At 42.9% G+C, this 14,539-nt stretch overlaps 1 protein-coding gene across 11 annotated transcripts in view; it reads left to right on the top strand.

Moving 5' to 3' along the window:
* The first annotated feature begins 589 nt into the window (after window positions 1-589).
* ZEB1 (zinc finger E-box binding homeobox 1) overlaps window positions 590-14,539 on the top strand; it is a 201,742-nt gene continuing 187,792 nt past the window's right edge. For 2 of the 11 annotated variants that reach the window (XM_069547661.1, XM_069547660.1), the window contains exon 1: window positions 1,027-1,103. Coding sequence is in view for 6 of the 11 variants with exons in the window: in XM_069547649.1 (XP_069403750.1) it covers window positions 1,046-1,103 (58 nt within the window). In the remaining 5 variants the exon portion in view is untranslated. The other 9 variants (XM_069547657.1, XM_069547649.1, XM_069547651.1 and 6 more) reach the window with 9 other exon arrangements.

Below are 14,539 nucleotides of genomic sequence, written 5' to 3'. Positions count from 1 at the left end.
CATCACCTGCCAAGACCACACCTGCCAGCCCTCGTTTCACGCCATAAGTTTCTGCACAGCGACCGCTGCTCTCCCAGATACTAAATTGTGGCCTGTTAACACCTTAACTCTTAAGTCTGGGGGCCTCGGATCTGGCCGATGTACTTGGGGGCGGGGGGCCGCAGGGCGGACGTGGCCGCAGGGAGGAGGGCGCGGCCTGGGGGCGGGGGCGGCCGAGGTGACAGCAGGTGAGCGCCCATCGCGCAGAAGGAAGTGAGACAGGCCGGCGTGGGGATTACTCATTCCGCTTCACCGCCGAGGTGGCTCGCAAGCGGAACTTCTCGCCCCTCTTTCGGTCCAGCTGAACTTCTACCTCGTTGAAGTCACTTCCCACCCCCGGTTTGCTCGGGGGCGGGGGGAGGGAACCGTGCGTCCGAGGAGGGGCAGGGAGTCTCGGGGCGCCGCGTGTCCCGAACCAGCCGCCCGCCAGACCCGCCTGCCCGCCCCTCGATTGCGAGGCATCCCCGGGCGGCCGGGGTTGCGTGAACCGCCACCCCCTCCACCCCGCCCCCCGTAAGGCCGAAGGAAGACAGGTCGATCCCGCCACTCCGGGGGCGGCTCCGAGGGCACGGGATAACGGCGAGAATCAGCTAGACCCGAACGTGCCCCTGGCGGCCGCAGCGGGTGTGGCCAGTTCAGGGCTCCTATTTTACCTTTCTCGGCTCCGACGGCCAGTCGCCCTTCGGACCACGTCCACATGGTTCCCCCGCGCCCCCACCCCGCCACCCCCGCCCGCGACACCTGGAGGAAACTTTTTCCTCGCCCCTCCATGCAAACTCAGCTGCTCCCCCGTCTGCCGCAAACCGTCCTCTCCCTAGCAACAAGGTTCCGGCCGTAGAGCGAGTGGCTCTAGGTGTAAGGAAGGTGATGTCGTAAAGCCGCGAGTGTCGTAAACCAGGTGCGGTGGGGAGGGGGGAGGGGTGGAGGCGGAGGGGCGGGGGGGGGAAAGGGGGAGGGAGGGAGGGGGAGGAGGTGACTCGAGCATTTAGACACAAGCGAGAGGATCATGGCGGATGGCCCCAGGTGTAAGCGCAGAAAGCAGGCGAACCCGCGGCGCAATAACGGTGAGTGGCGGAGGGGACCGGGGAGCGGCGGAGTCAGGGGGAGCCGGGCGGCCGGTGCGCCCCCGAGGGCGAGGGGGGCGAGCTGGGCTGGGGGCGGCCGGGCAGGGACGGGCCAAGTGGAGTGGGAAAGTAGAAAGTAGTGCTCTCTGCCCCCCTCCGGGCCGCCGCCGCCGGAGCCGCGCCGCGGCCGCCCGCTCTCCCTGAACCGTTATGTCTCTTACCTGGTCTCTCCGCCTAGCGGCTCCCGCCGCCCCTGCCGCCTCGCTGGACCGTTAGCCGCCGCTGCCGCCGCCGCATCCCCGGCGCGGGCGGGCGGGCGGCCGGGACGCGGCGCCCACTTTTCTGGGCTCGGGGGGGGGAGCGGCTGTTGCTTCTTTCCGCACTTTTTCCCCACTCTTGTGCCCCCTCGGCGCCCCCCTCCCCGCCTCCTCGGCTTCCTCGGCGGTTCGTCCCCGCGGCGCCGAGGCCCCGGAGCCGAGGAACTAACTTGTGCCCGGCGCTTGCCGGTGCAGAGTGGCTTCCGCGCGCCGCGGCCCCGCCGGCGCGGTGGCTCGGGCCCCGCGGCTTGGCCAGGCGGGCGGGCCGGGCTGCGGGCGCGCGGCGGCGGGACGCGGCGGCCGCGGGCTGCGTGTCGTCCGTGCGCGCGTGTGCGCGGAGCGCGCGGCGGGCGGACGGGCCAGGCCGGTGGCGGTAAAGTTGGGAGCGGCCGGCGAGGCGCGCTCGGCGCGGGACGGGGCTTCACGGTCCTCGGGGTGGGGTGCCGGTCCCTTAAGCGCCCCGAGCGCGGTCCGCGTCCCGCGGGGAGCCGGCGGGCGGGGCGGGCGCGGAGCCGCGGCCGTGGGAGCCGTGGGGTGTGTAGGGGGGGCGGCGGCGGCGGCGGGTTGGCAGAGTTGTTACCTGGTCTCGGGACCGGGAGGAACCGCAGACAGGTCCCCCCGCCCGGGAGGACGCCTCCTCTGCGCGGGGATGGGCTGCCGAGCGTGCGCCTCCCTTGTTCTCTTTCGGTTTGGGGAAGTTGTTACCTGGGCCGGACGCGCGGGGCGTGAAACCGGCGGAGGGAGCTTGGACGGCGCTCGGGGTCTCGGGTGGAAGGAGTGTGGGGGAGGGGGGCGGCCGGACCGACGGACGCGGGTCGCCGCTGCCCGCCCGGCGGCGGCGGCGGCCGCCGGGTTTACTAATGAGTGCTGATGCTGCGCGGGGAGGGGCGCGCGCACACACACACACCCCCCATCTGCCTGGCGTGAGAGTTTAGAAAAATAACAATAATAACCGGAGAGCGAGCGAGCGAGCCCCGAACATGTGTTGGGTTGCACAGTCGCCCTTTGCGGTGGGGAGAGACGGTGGAAGTTGGTTGCATTTCTGCTTATCTGGGGGGCGATGCTGCGCCCGCCCGCCCGCCGGCTCCGCGGCGACCGTCTGCTGGTGGGTATTGTCTGGACAGTTCCTGCGGCGACAGGGCCGAGGCCGGAGCGCGGCCCCCGCCCGCCCGGTACCTGTTTGGAGAATAATGGGCGGCTACGGCCCTGCCGCTGGCTGCGGCCGAGTCTATATAAGGAATTGCACGGATCTAGCGGACCGAGGGGCTCGTATGGGTTCCTGCGTTATTTTTAAAACGAGTTTCTGAGAGTAGGGAAATAAATGCGCCTGGAACGGGATCTCCGTATCCTCCAGAAAATGAGGAAATACGGGTTTAAGTCAAAACTCTCCGGCGCTCGCCCCACCCCCAGGCCCGGGCTCCCTTTCTCCCTCCCCTGCGGGATGCGAAACGCGAGGTTTTGTAACCTTTCCTGGCAATTTTAGATTTTGTGTGGGATTTCCTGTCTAGAAGCAGATACGGAGGTTTTTAGGCGGTTTCAAGATGTAAACATAATTTTAATTTATTCTAGCCGACATTGAAACCGCCGCTTTCGTGAACGGTCTTAGTTATCCAAATACACATTTGCATTTTAAAGACGTCTGTTAAGTGATGATCGATAACTAATATTTGGCGTCCTCGTTGTGGAGAGATGACTTGTTACGGCCAGGAGCGGAGCACAGGCTATTGCAATTTTAATTTCCTGTTTTAGCGTCAAACAGTGTGTGTGCTATATTGAGCTGTTGCTGCTGTTGCTGATGTGGCTTTATGAAAGGTAAGTTGGTCTGGAAAGGGCTGTTCGCGTTTTACCTTATTTAAAATGTTCATCGCCAGAGAAAGGGGCTTTTCTTGTTGCTGACGACATGTGTGTGACATGTGAGTCTGAACCACCCAGCGTCTGTGCAGCTGCTGTAAACATGTTTACCTGAGCAGGAAAGGATGGATTTTTCTTCTAAAGATCCTGGGATGTGACTATTACACCCATCAGGCATATCAACAGATGACTTAAGGGGAAAAAGCGATCCTGAAAGGTACTTGAAATCAACAGGAAAGAGAGCTGTTGGATCGCTGCAGCAAATGGCAACTTGTGCAGGTAGAAAAAAGATGGGGTTTAGTTTTCCTCCTGCATGTATGTCAGCCCGCTCCTGTCTGCTGCTTTCATTCTCAAGGGAGGGATTTATTTACCGTGCTTGCTGTCAGTGTTTTTCCTTTGTGTTTAATATTAGAAAAACAGATTTGGGGATGTTTAGCACAAAACGTCTTGTCTGCAGTGAGGATTACTCTCAGAAAACAAAAGGTGTTTCAGATAGCAGTGTGCTACTACAGGTATCTTCCATTTTCATCACTTTTGGCTCCGTCCTTGTATTTCTTTTTGTTCTCAGATTCATTTCATCCATTGCTGATTATTACAGCCACGCTATTTGATTAAGCCTCCTGATTTGCAAATTAAAAATGAAGTTACACGCCATTGTGTTGTGAAACCTCAGGATAGGTGCTGGTTAGGATTTCTTAGCAACGCAATCATATGTAAGTTGCAGTTGTTACTGGAGAGAATCGCTTGGAAAAAATGTTAACTCTTAAATCTTTTTAATGAAGGAATAAATGATGTGATGTATACAGTGGGAGATAGTCATGGAGGTACTTTATGCTGTAATTTATATGTAAATAATTTTTTGTTCATTTTGAAATAAGGCATGCAGATTTTCTGCTCAGCCTCCAGTAAAATATTTTAATTTCTTCTCTGGAATATATCTGCAGAGTAGGATACTAATGGGAGTATCAAGTAATGTGATTTGACAGGGGTAAACCAGTTGAGCAAGGTTTGAGAAAGCATCAACCTTATGTAGTAACTTTATGGTAATGATGTTAGTCGTCTCTAAAGGAGTGGCATTAGAATGGCTTAAATTTTTTTTTTTTACCATTTATAATGTAATGCTTTGTTTGCTGTATTTTCAAAATCTGTCTTCTCATTTTCCACTTCTCCTCTTTGTGGTTACTTTTTTTTTTTTTTTTCCCTTGAGAAACCTACTCTAGTCACTAATGACTACACACTGATTAATTCACCCTGGATGGACTAGCAGGTACATATCTTCTGTCATTTGCATTTCTGCTTGCTGTCTTTGGAAACCACCAGTAGAGGATGCTAACAAAAATGATTATTGCTTTAGTATTACCATAAACCTGTCTTATCTCCTGTTGATTTGGGACCTCTGCTTTGATAGGGACCTTCAATGTAATTCTGGGTCTTAACTGTTATTTAAAACTAGCCCTAGGTAAATTAGGCATAGCATTTTCTAGGCTGCCAGGACTGGAAAGAAGTAGGATTGTTTTAGCTTGGATAGTTTTATAAATTTGATCTTTTTGAATCTTGAAATTGAGGTTGCTATCAATTTAGTCTTGCTTTAGACCAGTTGTATTACTGCTTCTTTAAAGAAAGTTTTATGTTGGTAGGTTTGGAGAAGAATATGTAATGATTTGTCCATATTTATTTTACATAATTACTATTTTTTTAACTCCCTTTTTCATTCATAGTAAGATCTCTGGGAATATATACTTTTAGACGTTAACATGTAAATGGTTGGATATAGTAAGAAAATTTGAAATTGGTGATACTGTGTAATTATTTTTTCATAATTTATGTAGACTTAAACTATGCATGGGTTGGCAGACAACTTCTGAAGAAGGTATTAAACAGCGGTTACTCAGATGTTAGTGATTTTTAGATTTTGTCTTTCCCGCCCCTTCTAGTTAAGATTCAGAATCAGGTAGTATATAAATTTTAAATTGATCAGCTGAAAATTAAGGAGTGTACATTTGTTTTGAAGTTTTAAATTCATTTAAAAATCTCTGCAGCTTATTAATTAGTATGCTTGTATTCAAAGAATTCTTTTCAATAAATGTAAATTGATATAACTTATATTGCACAAGATTCAGTGTATTTATATCTTTTTGGCCTGTGTCTGTATAATTATGTTAATGTAACTGTAAACTTTTGGAATTCCTACTTAGGTCAAATGTCATGAATATTTATTTCCTTAATTGTTTTTAATGGTTTCTCCATTAATGCACCAACACCATTACCATAATGCAATTGTAATACTCTTTATCTTGAATTGTAGGAATTCAGGTAGGAATTACCTGAATTATCAGGAAAACTTGTGTGAATTTCTCACTTTAGGGTGTCATAGTTCTTCAAGAGTGTGTTTTTGTGTGTATAGTTTCACATTTCCTGATATAGTTCTTGAGATTGGTGTTCTACCAATTCCTAGAGCTCAATAGTGAATAGTGTTGGTTTACTTATTATTATTTTTTTTAATGAACTAAGGAATTTCACCACTAAGCCATGACATGTACAGTTATAGCGTGGAATAAAACTTAAAATATCTTATAAATTGGAAGCATCAAGCATTTGTTAAGATGACTCTGATATAAAAACATATGGAATATTTGGTTTGTACTTTTCTTTCTTATAGACAGTATTTTTTAAAATGCCATACCCTGTGTTTGCAATTTGGATAGCTTTGAAGCATATGGTAAGAAAGTTCTATCAAATTGGAAATGATACATTTAAAATAACAGCATAATTATTGCTCCTGGTTGTGTTATTTTCTTCTCTTTTTTTGCTTTCCCTTGTATAAATCACTTCTAAGCATGTGATTAGAGCCAGATGTAAACACAGATGCAGTATCATGTGGAATTATATTACTAGCTACACTTGACTACTTGTCATGAATTACAGAAGAGGTAAAGAAAAATCACACAGATTTTGGAAGAAGATATGCGTTAATGTGCAAAAGTGCAGTGAGAGGTTAGAGGACTTGATGAAATGATAGTAGTATTCAGGCGTGAAAAAGGGGAAGGAAATAGCAACTCACTCCAGTGTTCCTACCTTGGAAATTCCATGGATAGGGGAGCCTGGTGGGCTGTGGTCCATGGGGCCGCAAGAGTGGGACCTGACTTAGTGACTAAACCATCACTACCACCACAATCCTTGCAGTATGATCGATAATTTATGGGGAGAAATGTCTCTTCATTTCCAACAGACCTATAAGCTAAATAAAATTAAAGTTCATTATTGACATAAAATGTAAATTTTTAAAATTAAAGTGCCTTAGTTAAGAAATAAAATGCAATATATTAAAAATGAATATATAAAATGAAAATACTTTTTGAAAGACTATGTTGTGCATATAGCTAGCTAAATAATAGCTAAAATAGGTGTATTAAAAGTGGAAAATAAATGGATATACACAGAGTAGGAAAAGTTTTGCAGCAACCTTGGTTAAAATGAAATGTGACCTACTGTACAAGCTTTGCTATAGGAAATCATCTTTCCTTTGGATGAGACAGTGGCTTTTTTCTTATTTTTTCCAGCTTTACTGAGATATAATAGACGCATAACACTGTGAAAGTTTAAGGTGTACAATGTGATAATTTGATACACATATGTATTGCAGCGTGTTTACCACAGTAAGGTTAGTTAACACATCCTTCACCTCACATAATTACCAGTTTGTTGTTGTCATGATGAGAACATTCAACCTCTACTCTCAAAGCAACTTTCAAGTACAGTGTACAGTACTGTTAACCAGCCATCAGTTCCCCGAATTTCTTCGTGTTATAATTGGAAGTTTGTCCCTTTGACAAACATCCCTGTGGAACAGTGCTTGAAGAATGATAGCTGTAAAGGAAGCATTCTTGGGGCATTGGTTTTACCAAATAAAGTTTTTAAGTCTGTTGTGTGCATGATGAGGGTGGTTTATGCTGCTGGTTAATCTGAAACTGGGTGTCTTGAAAGTATGGCAGTAAGAGGCCCTCTAGTAGATTGTGTTCAGAGAAGAAAATTAATGTTTACAACCCACTTCATTGATTTTGTTAAAACATACTTTGGAGAATATCACTGGGGTGTAGATAAATTGAAAGGTTCCAAAAGTATCAGCTAAAAAAAGTATTCAAGTCCATGCTTGTGTTAACAGCTATGAAACGTTATTAGATTCTTTATTCCTTCTCTAAGAAGTTATTTTCCTCTCGTTTATTTCTTCAAACATTTTCTTGGTGTTTACTAGAGGTCCCCTGTAGACACAGAGAATGCAGTTAATTGTCCACGTACATGTTTGTCCTATAGTCAACTCTGTGGATATCTGAGACTTGATGTGCAGGCTTTGGAGTCTACACTTTAGTTGTTGGTGGAAGACCTCGTAGCGTGGTGGCCTGGGGGACCTGCAGGAACAACTGTATCTGTGCTGGAATTATTAGGAACAGATGTTTCGTGACCTCTTAATTCCCACTCCCCTTCCCCCGCCCCTTCCCCATCCGTATTTAAACTTCAGTGTGGATGAAGATAAATATGGGAGTGATGTCAGTTTCTCATATTTATTCTAAAAATATTGCAAGACATCCCTTTTCTCTTTTAATATGTTCCAGTTTCAGAATTTTAGGTATATTCTAATTTCAGGTATATTCTAAATTTTAAAATATTTAAAATATTGATTTTAATTTTCTTTTTGTAAAATGTGACATCACTATTCTTCAGATACCTCAGTTACTATTCGTGGTTACCAAGCTACAGTATAGTCTAATTTCTCTTATTTTTAAGGCCTTATATCCATTCAATCCACAGATATAATTGAACGCTTGTTTTATTTGTTGTTGTTGTTAAGTGCCCAGAATGTGACCAGTTTGTTGATTTTAAAAATTCATCATTCTTTTGGAATCTTAACATGTTTAATATGGAACGGACCTTTAGGGAATCATCAGTTTTTATCTGAAAACTGATACAGTAAAGCTGAAATTTAGAACCTTCAAGTAGAAACTCCATGAGAGACTTTAACATATGTTTTAAGAAGGGGCAGTGGTAATGGGTGGAATACCTAAAATCCTTCATGAAATAAAATGTCTGAGCCTGGGTTCCAGTTAACCTTACTCTACCTTAGATATGGGAAAAGGCTCTTTGAACATCACGGTATCTCTAATGTTTTCTAGTTTCTATCCTAAAAAACTAAGTTGCTGTTCACTCCTATTGCTACATCTTTTTCTAAATCTCTTTTGATACTCTTTTTTTTTTTTAATTGGGGGAGGAAATTGTTGGAGCAGAGAGAAAATAATTTAATGTGAACAGATAGTAATTAAATGAAATCTTGGAGCTGGAGGGATTTGGGAGAATTATCCAAATCTATTTTTTTCAGATAAGTAAACAGATTCAAAGAGGAAAAAGAACTTTGCAAAATTCTGTTACTAGTTTGCTTGGACTTGGTTCCAGTTTCTCAGGCGAGTAGCTTGATATGCCTTAATTGGACCATTTCACCTATGAAGATAACAAGGAAGAAGTAGAAGTCTTGAATTCTCAGATTTATCATAGGAAAAACCAAAGGTATCTTGTGGAATACTCAGTTGTCTCATAAAAATGGATTTGTAATCTCTTCCCATAAATCCATCAAATTTGACAGTTGGTGTGCTGACTTCATCTAAAACATTGCAGGTGCAGAGTTGGTATCGTGTTGCTTAGAGGCATATTCCTATTACTTGGATTGTCATTGTCCCTCTTCATTCCCTGCCTCAGCTTCTATTCACTCTCTCCTTCCCAACTCTCGCTTGTACTCATCTAATGTGTTTTATGTATGTTCTTGGCTGTTTCCTTGTAAAATTATCTAGTTCTTTGTTTTGTATCCGTATAACTGATATTTTGCTGTATGTTTCCTTCACTTAGTGTTGTTTGAGATCTGTTCATGTTATTGTAAGTACATGTCTTTCATTGCTTGTAGCTGTGTGGTATTTCATGGTTTGCTTCAGCACTTAACGATTACTTAATCAGTTCCCCTAATAATGGTGACCCATATTGACTCCAACTCTTGGGTACAAATAATTCTGTAAAAAGCATCTTTCTATCTGTTGCTAATGGCTGTGAAAGAGTTTCTCTGGGAACATATATCCAGGCATCGCCCGCGAACATATATCCAGGCATCGTATTGCTGAGTTATAAGTTAGTCACGTATTAAATATCACCAAGTTCTGCCAGATTATTTCTGAAGTGGCTACACCAGTTTTTTCCCTTCACCAGTGTTAGATAATTCCCATTTTCTTGCATTTTTGTCAGCTTTTGGTATTGTACAGCATCTATATTTGGTTAATTTAACAGTTGTTAAGTAGATTATTGTAATTGCTTTGTATAAAGTGTAAAACACATTTCTCTGTTTCATAGGCAGGTTGATTGTTTCTTCGCGTCCTTGGTGGCCATCTAAGTTTCCCTTTCCAGGTCTGACTTATTCATGTTCTTTGCCTTCTTTTTGGTTGAGTTTCCACTTGTTGATTTCCTGAAATTCCTTGTGTGTTTGAGATAGTAATCCCAGTCACCTGTTGATGTTGACTATGGTATGGGGATCCCAAATTGTAATATACTTAAATCCATCACGTTTTTTACTTTGTGGGTCATATGATGTCCTTTCTAATCCATAAGTTACAAAGATATTTTCTTAGATTTTCTTCTAATAGTTTTGTAGTTTTACCTTTCATATTTAGGTCTTTGGTAAGACTGTAGTTCACTTTTTGAATATGGTGTTTCTTTCTGAAGGGGAGCAAACAGTAGTTAAGGATTTGGGTTGATCCTATAATATATTACCTGAGTTGCCTTGACTAAGAAAATTAAGTTTCTTAGTCTCCATGTGCTTAAATTCCCCCATATGTAAAATGGGGATGGTAACCTTAGAGTTTACCTTAGGTTGAATAAGATGTATGAAGCCCTGAGCTTAATACATGTTTTAAGCATTCAATAAATTTTGTTTAAATTTTTATTTATATTATTAAGATTATTTGCTTTAAATGCATCTTGACTCAACTGACAATTTCTTATTCTCTTGTCCATAATTAACTTTAACTAATACAGTAATAAGTGCCATCTAAAAGGATATTGTTTTATTATTTATATTTATTTTTATTTATTTATAAAATTTGTTTTTTGTTTCTATAGCTTTAACCTTAAGCATTGCTTAATTGTTTTGGTCTTAACAACATGGCTGACTGTTAAGTCAGTAGAACAGCAACATAACCTGAAGCTTCATCTTACGGGTATCTGGGTATGTCATTTAGCTTTAGAAAGGCTGCCTTGGACTCTTTTTAAAGGACATTTTATTGCAAGAGACCTCACCGTATTACCTCATATATAGTATTGACCTGAACTTGTTATTCTGCTGCCTAAAACAGCCTAATCCCAAGGAAGCTAAGCTTCATATGCCATAATTGAATAGCATAAGGAATGTGGCATCCACAACTTTTCATGGTTTCATTCATTTAGTTTGAAAATAATACGGAAGAAGACAGTTGTATGTCTTCCTAAAACATAGTGTGTCCTTGTGGTTATAGATCAAGGCAATCCTAAGATAAAAGTTAAAATGTGACTCTGATTTTTGTGCATGTTATGAAGTTTTATTGAGGTTTAACTTATGTACAGTAGTATGCATGTACATTCTGATGAGTTTCAACATACCTGTGGTTACCTGTGTAACCAACAACAGAATCAAGATACGGAATGTTTCCCGCATCTCCAAAAGTTCCCTTGTACCTCGTCTCTGTCAGTCATCGCTGCCTCTGGCCCAAGCCACTGGCAATCCGGTTTTGATCATTAGAGATGAGATTGACCATCCTAGAGTTTTATATGAGCAGAATCATACAGTGTGTGCTGTCTGCCTGCTTTCGCTCAGCACAGCTTTTCATTGTGTTATAGCATGTATCAGTAGTCCATCCCTTTTGTCTTGCTGAGCAGTCTTCCCTTGTGTGGTAGAATTGATTTTCTGTTCATTTGCAATGGGCTTACCACAGGCAGACCTTGAAGATCCTGCAGGTTTTGTTCCAGATCACCACAGTAAAATGAGTGTCGCCTGAAAGTGTCACATGCAGGTCTCACTGTCCTGTGCTCTAAGTGTTCAGTAAGCAGCATTATGTCTTAAAAAGCTACACATACCTAAATTAAAATAAGTGCGGAAGCATGCTAGCCATCATTTGATAACACACGGTTGCCTCAAACCTTCAGTTTTTTTTTTTTTTAATGCAGTGACTTTGAAGTACTGTAAAGTCAAACAGTAGAACGAGTTATGCCTGCATTTGGGTTGTTTTCTGGTTCTTTGCTGTAGAACAAAGCAGCTATGAGCATTCACATCCAGTTTTTATGTTATATGCTTATATTTCTTTTGGGTAGAATTGCTGGCTCATGTAGTAAGTGCATGTTTAACTTGGCAAGAAACTGCCAAACTAGTTTCTCGTGTGCTTGTACCGTTTCATCTTTTGCAAAGAATGATAGTTCTGGTTGTTCCAATCCTTGCAGACGTTTGTCCATGTTTTAGATTAGGCTATTCCAGTAGGTATGTAGAGGTGTACTTTGGTTTTAATTTGGATTTAACTGCAAACTAATGACGTTTGAGTATCTTCTGATGTACTTATTGGCCATTTTGATATTTTGTTTTCTGAAATATGTCTTCTAACCATTTATCTACTTTTAATTGGGTTCCTTGCCTTTTTATTATTGAGTTATAAGAGTTCTCTGTATATTCTGGATCCAAGATCTTTGTTGGATTTAGATATGTGAAATATTTTCTCCCTTTCTGTGGCTTATCCCACATTTGATGAAGTACAGTTTATAATTTTATTCTTTTAGGCTTTGTGCTTTTTGTATTCTAGGAAATCTTTGCCCAGTTGAGGAAATTTTTCTCCTTATTTTTTAAGTTTATAGCTTTAACATTTGTGTCTATGGTCCATTTCGGGTTAACTTTTGTCTGAATCTTGTTTTGATTTTCATCTGCAAATGTAGATAGCCTTGAGTAGTTTGCAGGAGACAAAAACTAGATCTTACTCATCAAAATTTCAGCATAAGAATTTCTACTTGAGATTTTTAAGAATGTTTTTCAGAACCTAACTAAAGAACTGAAGTTCTTTCTTGATTGTAGAGAAACACAAATCCTGCTTTCCTGGTTTTATACATTTTTTTTTTTAAACAGAGAGCCATTTCATTGTGTCCAGTCAGTTTTCAAATTTTTCTGTCCTTGACACATTTTCATTTCACAGAGATACTCAAGGCTAACGTTTTCTAGAAAGATCCTGAAAGAGGGTAACCAGACTTGAGCTGCCTGTGAGTGTTCTCTGTGCACTCTTGCATTCCTGCGTGGTGGTGGTGAGTTTAGCACTTCCAGTCTTAAACTAGCTGGTTGTTGCTCCTTCCTCTGGTCTGCCACGCAGGTTGCTGCCGAAACTATCTGTGAGAAAAGAAGTCTCATTCAATCATTACCCTAGTTAAACCCCTTCCTGGGATCTTTACTAACTTACTGGGCAAAACCAAGGTCCTTCCAGAGGCATCCCAGGCCCTGGTTTATGGTCCTGCCTGCTATTTCTCCCTCTTTCTGGCAGCCCCTCCCGCCTCCAGACTCCTGGCTTTTGCTCCGTGCCTTCCGAGGTCCTTTTGTTCCCTCTACCTGGTACACACTTTTTTCCCCATGATCCCCTGGGTTTTGTTACATTGTGAAATGACAGGAGTGCATCTCAGATGTTTCTCCCACTAAAATGCTTTCACTGGTCCCCTTCCCGTTTGTCAGAGGAAGGTGGCTGTCTTCTCTTCTGTTACAGTTGTGGGCCAGGTTTATACTTGTATTATTGTGCTTGTTCTGCTGTGTCACGGAGTTTCTGTGTCATCCTCCCTACCTGACCCTGGTTTTCTTGATCTTTCTTCATTTTTTTTTAATTGGAGGAAAATTGCTGTACATTGTTGTGCTGGTTTCCTTTTCTTCCCTGCCCTGGTATGCCAGGGGTGGTCTCAAGGTGGTGGTGACTGGCCAGGTTCAGCACCTGCGGTGTTTACACTGTTCTCCACAGGGCAGGTGCTATTCTGAGGGTGTCACATTTACTATTAAGAGCTCATTTGATTCTCAGTGATCCTGTTAAGGTCAGACCCTTTTTGTAGGTCTAATAAACAGTAGAACTGGGGTTTGACTCCAGTTAGATTCCGTCTTCCTGGACCCTGCCCTTTCGTGCCTCTCAGTGAACCTGCCTATGGTAGGCAATCAGTGCTTGTGGAGTCAAGGCTAACCCTTGGAGAAGTTGTCTTGCCCTGCTCCCCTCTGCCCCTAGGGTAACTTCAAAGACTATTTTCAAATTTTCTGTGTTTTGTAATATTTAAATATTTTAAAGCATATAGATCTGAGTTGGTTAATATTATGTTTACTTCTCAATGTGAGCTTTTTTAAGGTCATTTCTCTTGAGACTGGTGGTTTTTTATTTAAGTTAAAATCTTGCTTCCTAAAACGTTTTTCCCATAAAAGGTAACATATACCAAATAAAGCTGCTTTCCTCTTAACATAAATGATCATTATACCCTTTGTTGTTGTTGTTTGATCCCCAAATTGTGTCCAGCTCTTTACAACCTTATGCACTGAAGCCCACCAGGCTCCTCTGTCCTTGGGATTCTCCAGGTAAGAATACTGGAGTGGGTTGTCATTTCCTCCTCCAGGGGATCTTCCTGACCCAGACATTATACTTTTGTCTCCTGCATTGCAGGTGGCTTCTTTACCACTGAGCCACCTGAGAAGCCCCATTATACCCATTACTTTGGCAAAGATGCTTGATCTTGTTTTTTTTTTGCTACATACTTTATCCCTCATTGAAGTTGATTAAGATAATGTTTGTTTATTATTTATCTTTTTCATGTCCTAAAAAGCCTATATGTCACTGGATTAACTCCTATGTGGTTCTTATTTTTAAGATAGTATTTTTCTAACTAATTTTTCTATTTTTATCACCTGTCCCTATTTCTTGAAAATCCATTGTAACTAACTTTTATCTTATTTTTTGTTTGTAAAGCTCTCACTTTTTTATAGTCCACTTAGCTTTGTATCTGGCTTGAACTTTATAGATACTAATGCATAATTCCTTCTGTTCTGGTATCCTTAGGTGCATGTATAGAAAGAGCTTTGAACTGAAAGATAGAAGTCTTAGATGCTAATATTAAATCTACTGCTACTCAGCCTATGAAATTGGGAAAATAATTTATTTGGGTCAAGTTTGTTCATCTGTAGAATGAGCATGATGGATCTCTGTGTGAAAGGCA

Source organism: Ovis canadensis, chromosome 13 (assembly GCF_042477335.2).
Source record: "Ovis canadensis isolate MfBH-ARS-UI-01 breed Bighorn chromosome 13, ARS-UI_OviCan_v2, whole genome shotgun sequence".
NCBI lineage: Eukaryota > Metazoa > Chordata > Mammalia > Artiodactyla > Bovidae > Ovis > Ovis canadensis.
The sequence above is the reverse complement of the archived record's forward strand: the minus strand, read 5'-3'. Positions and strand labels throughout refer to the sequence as shown.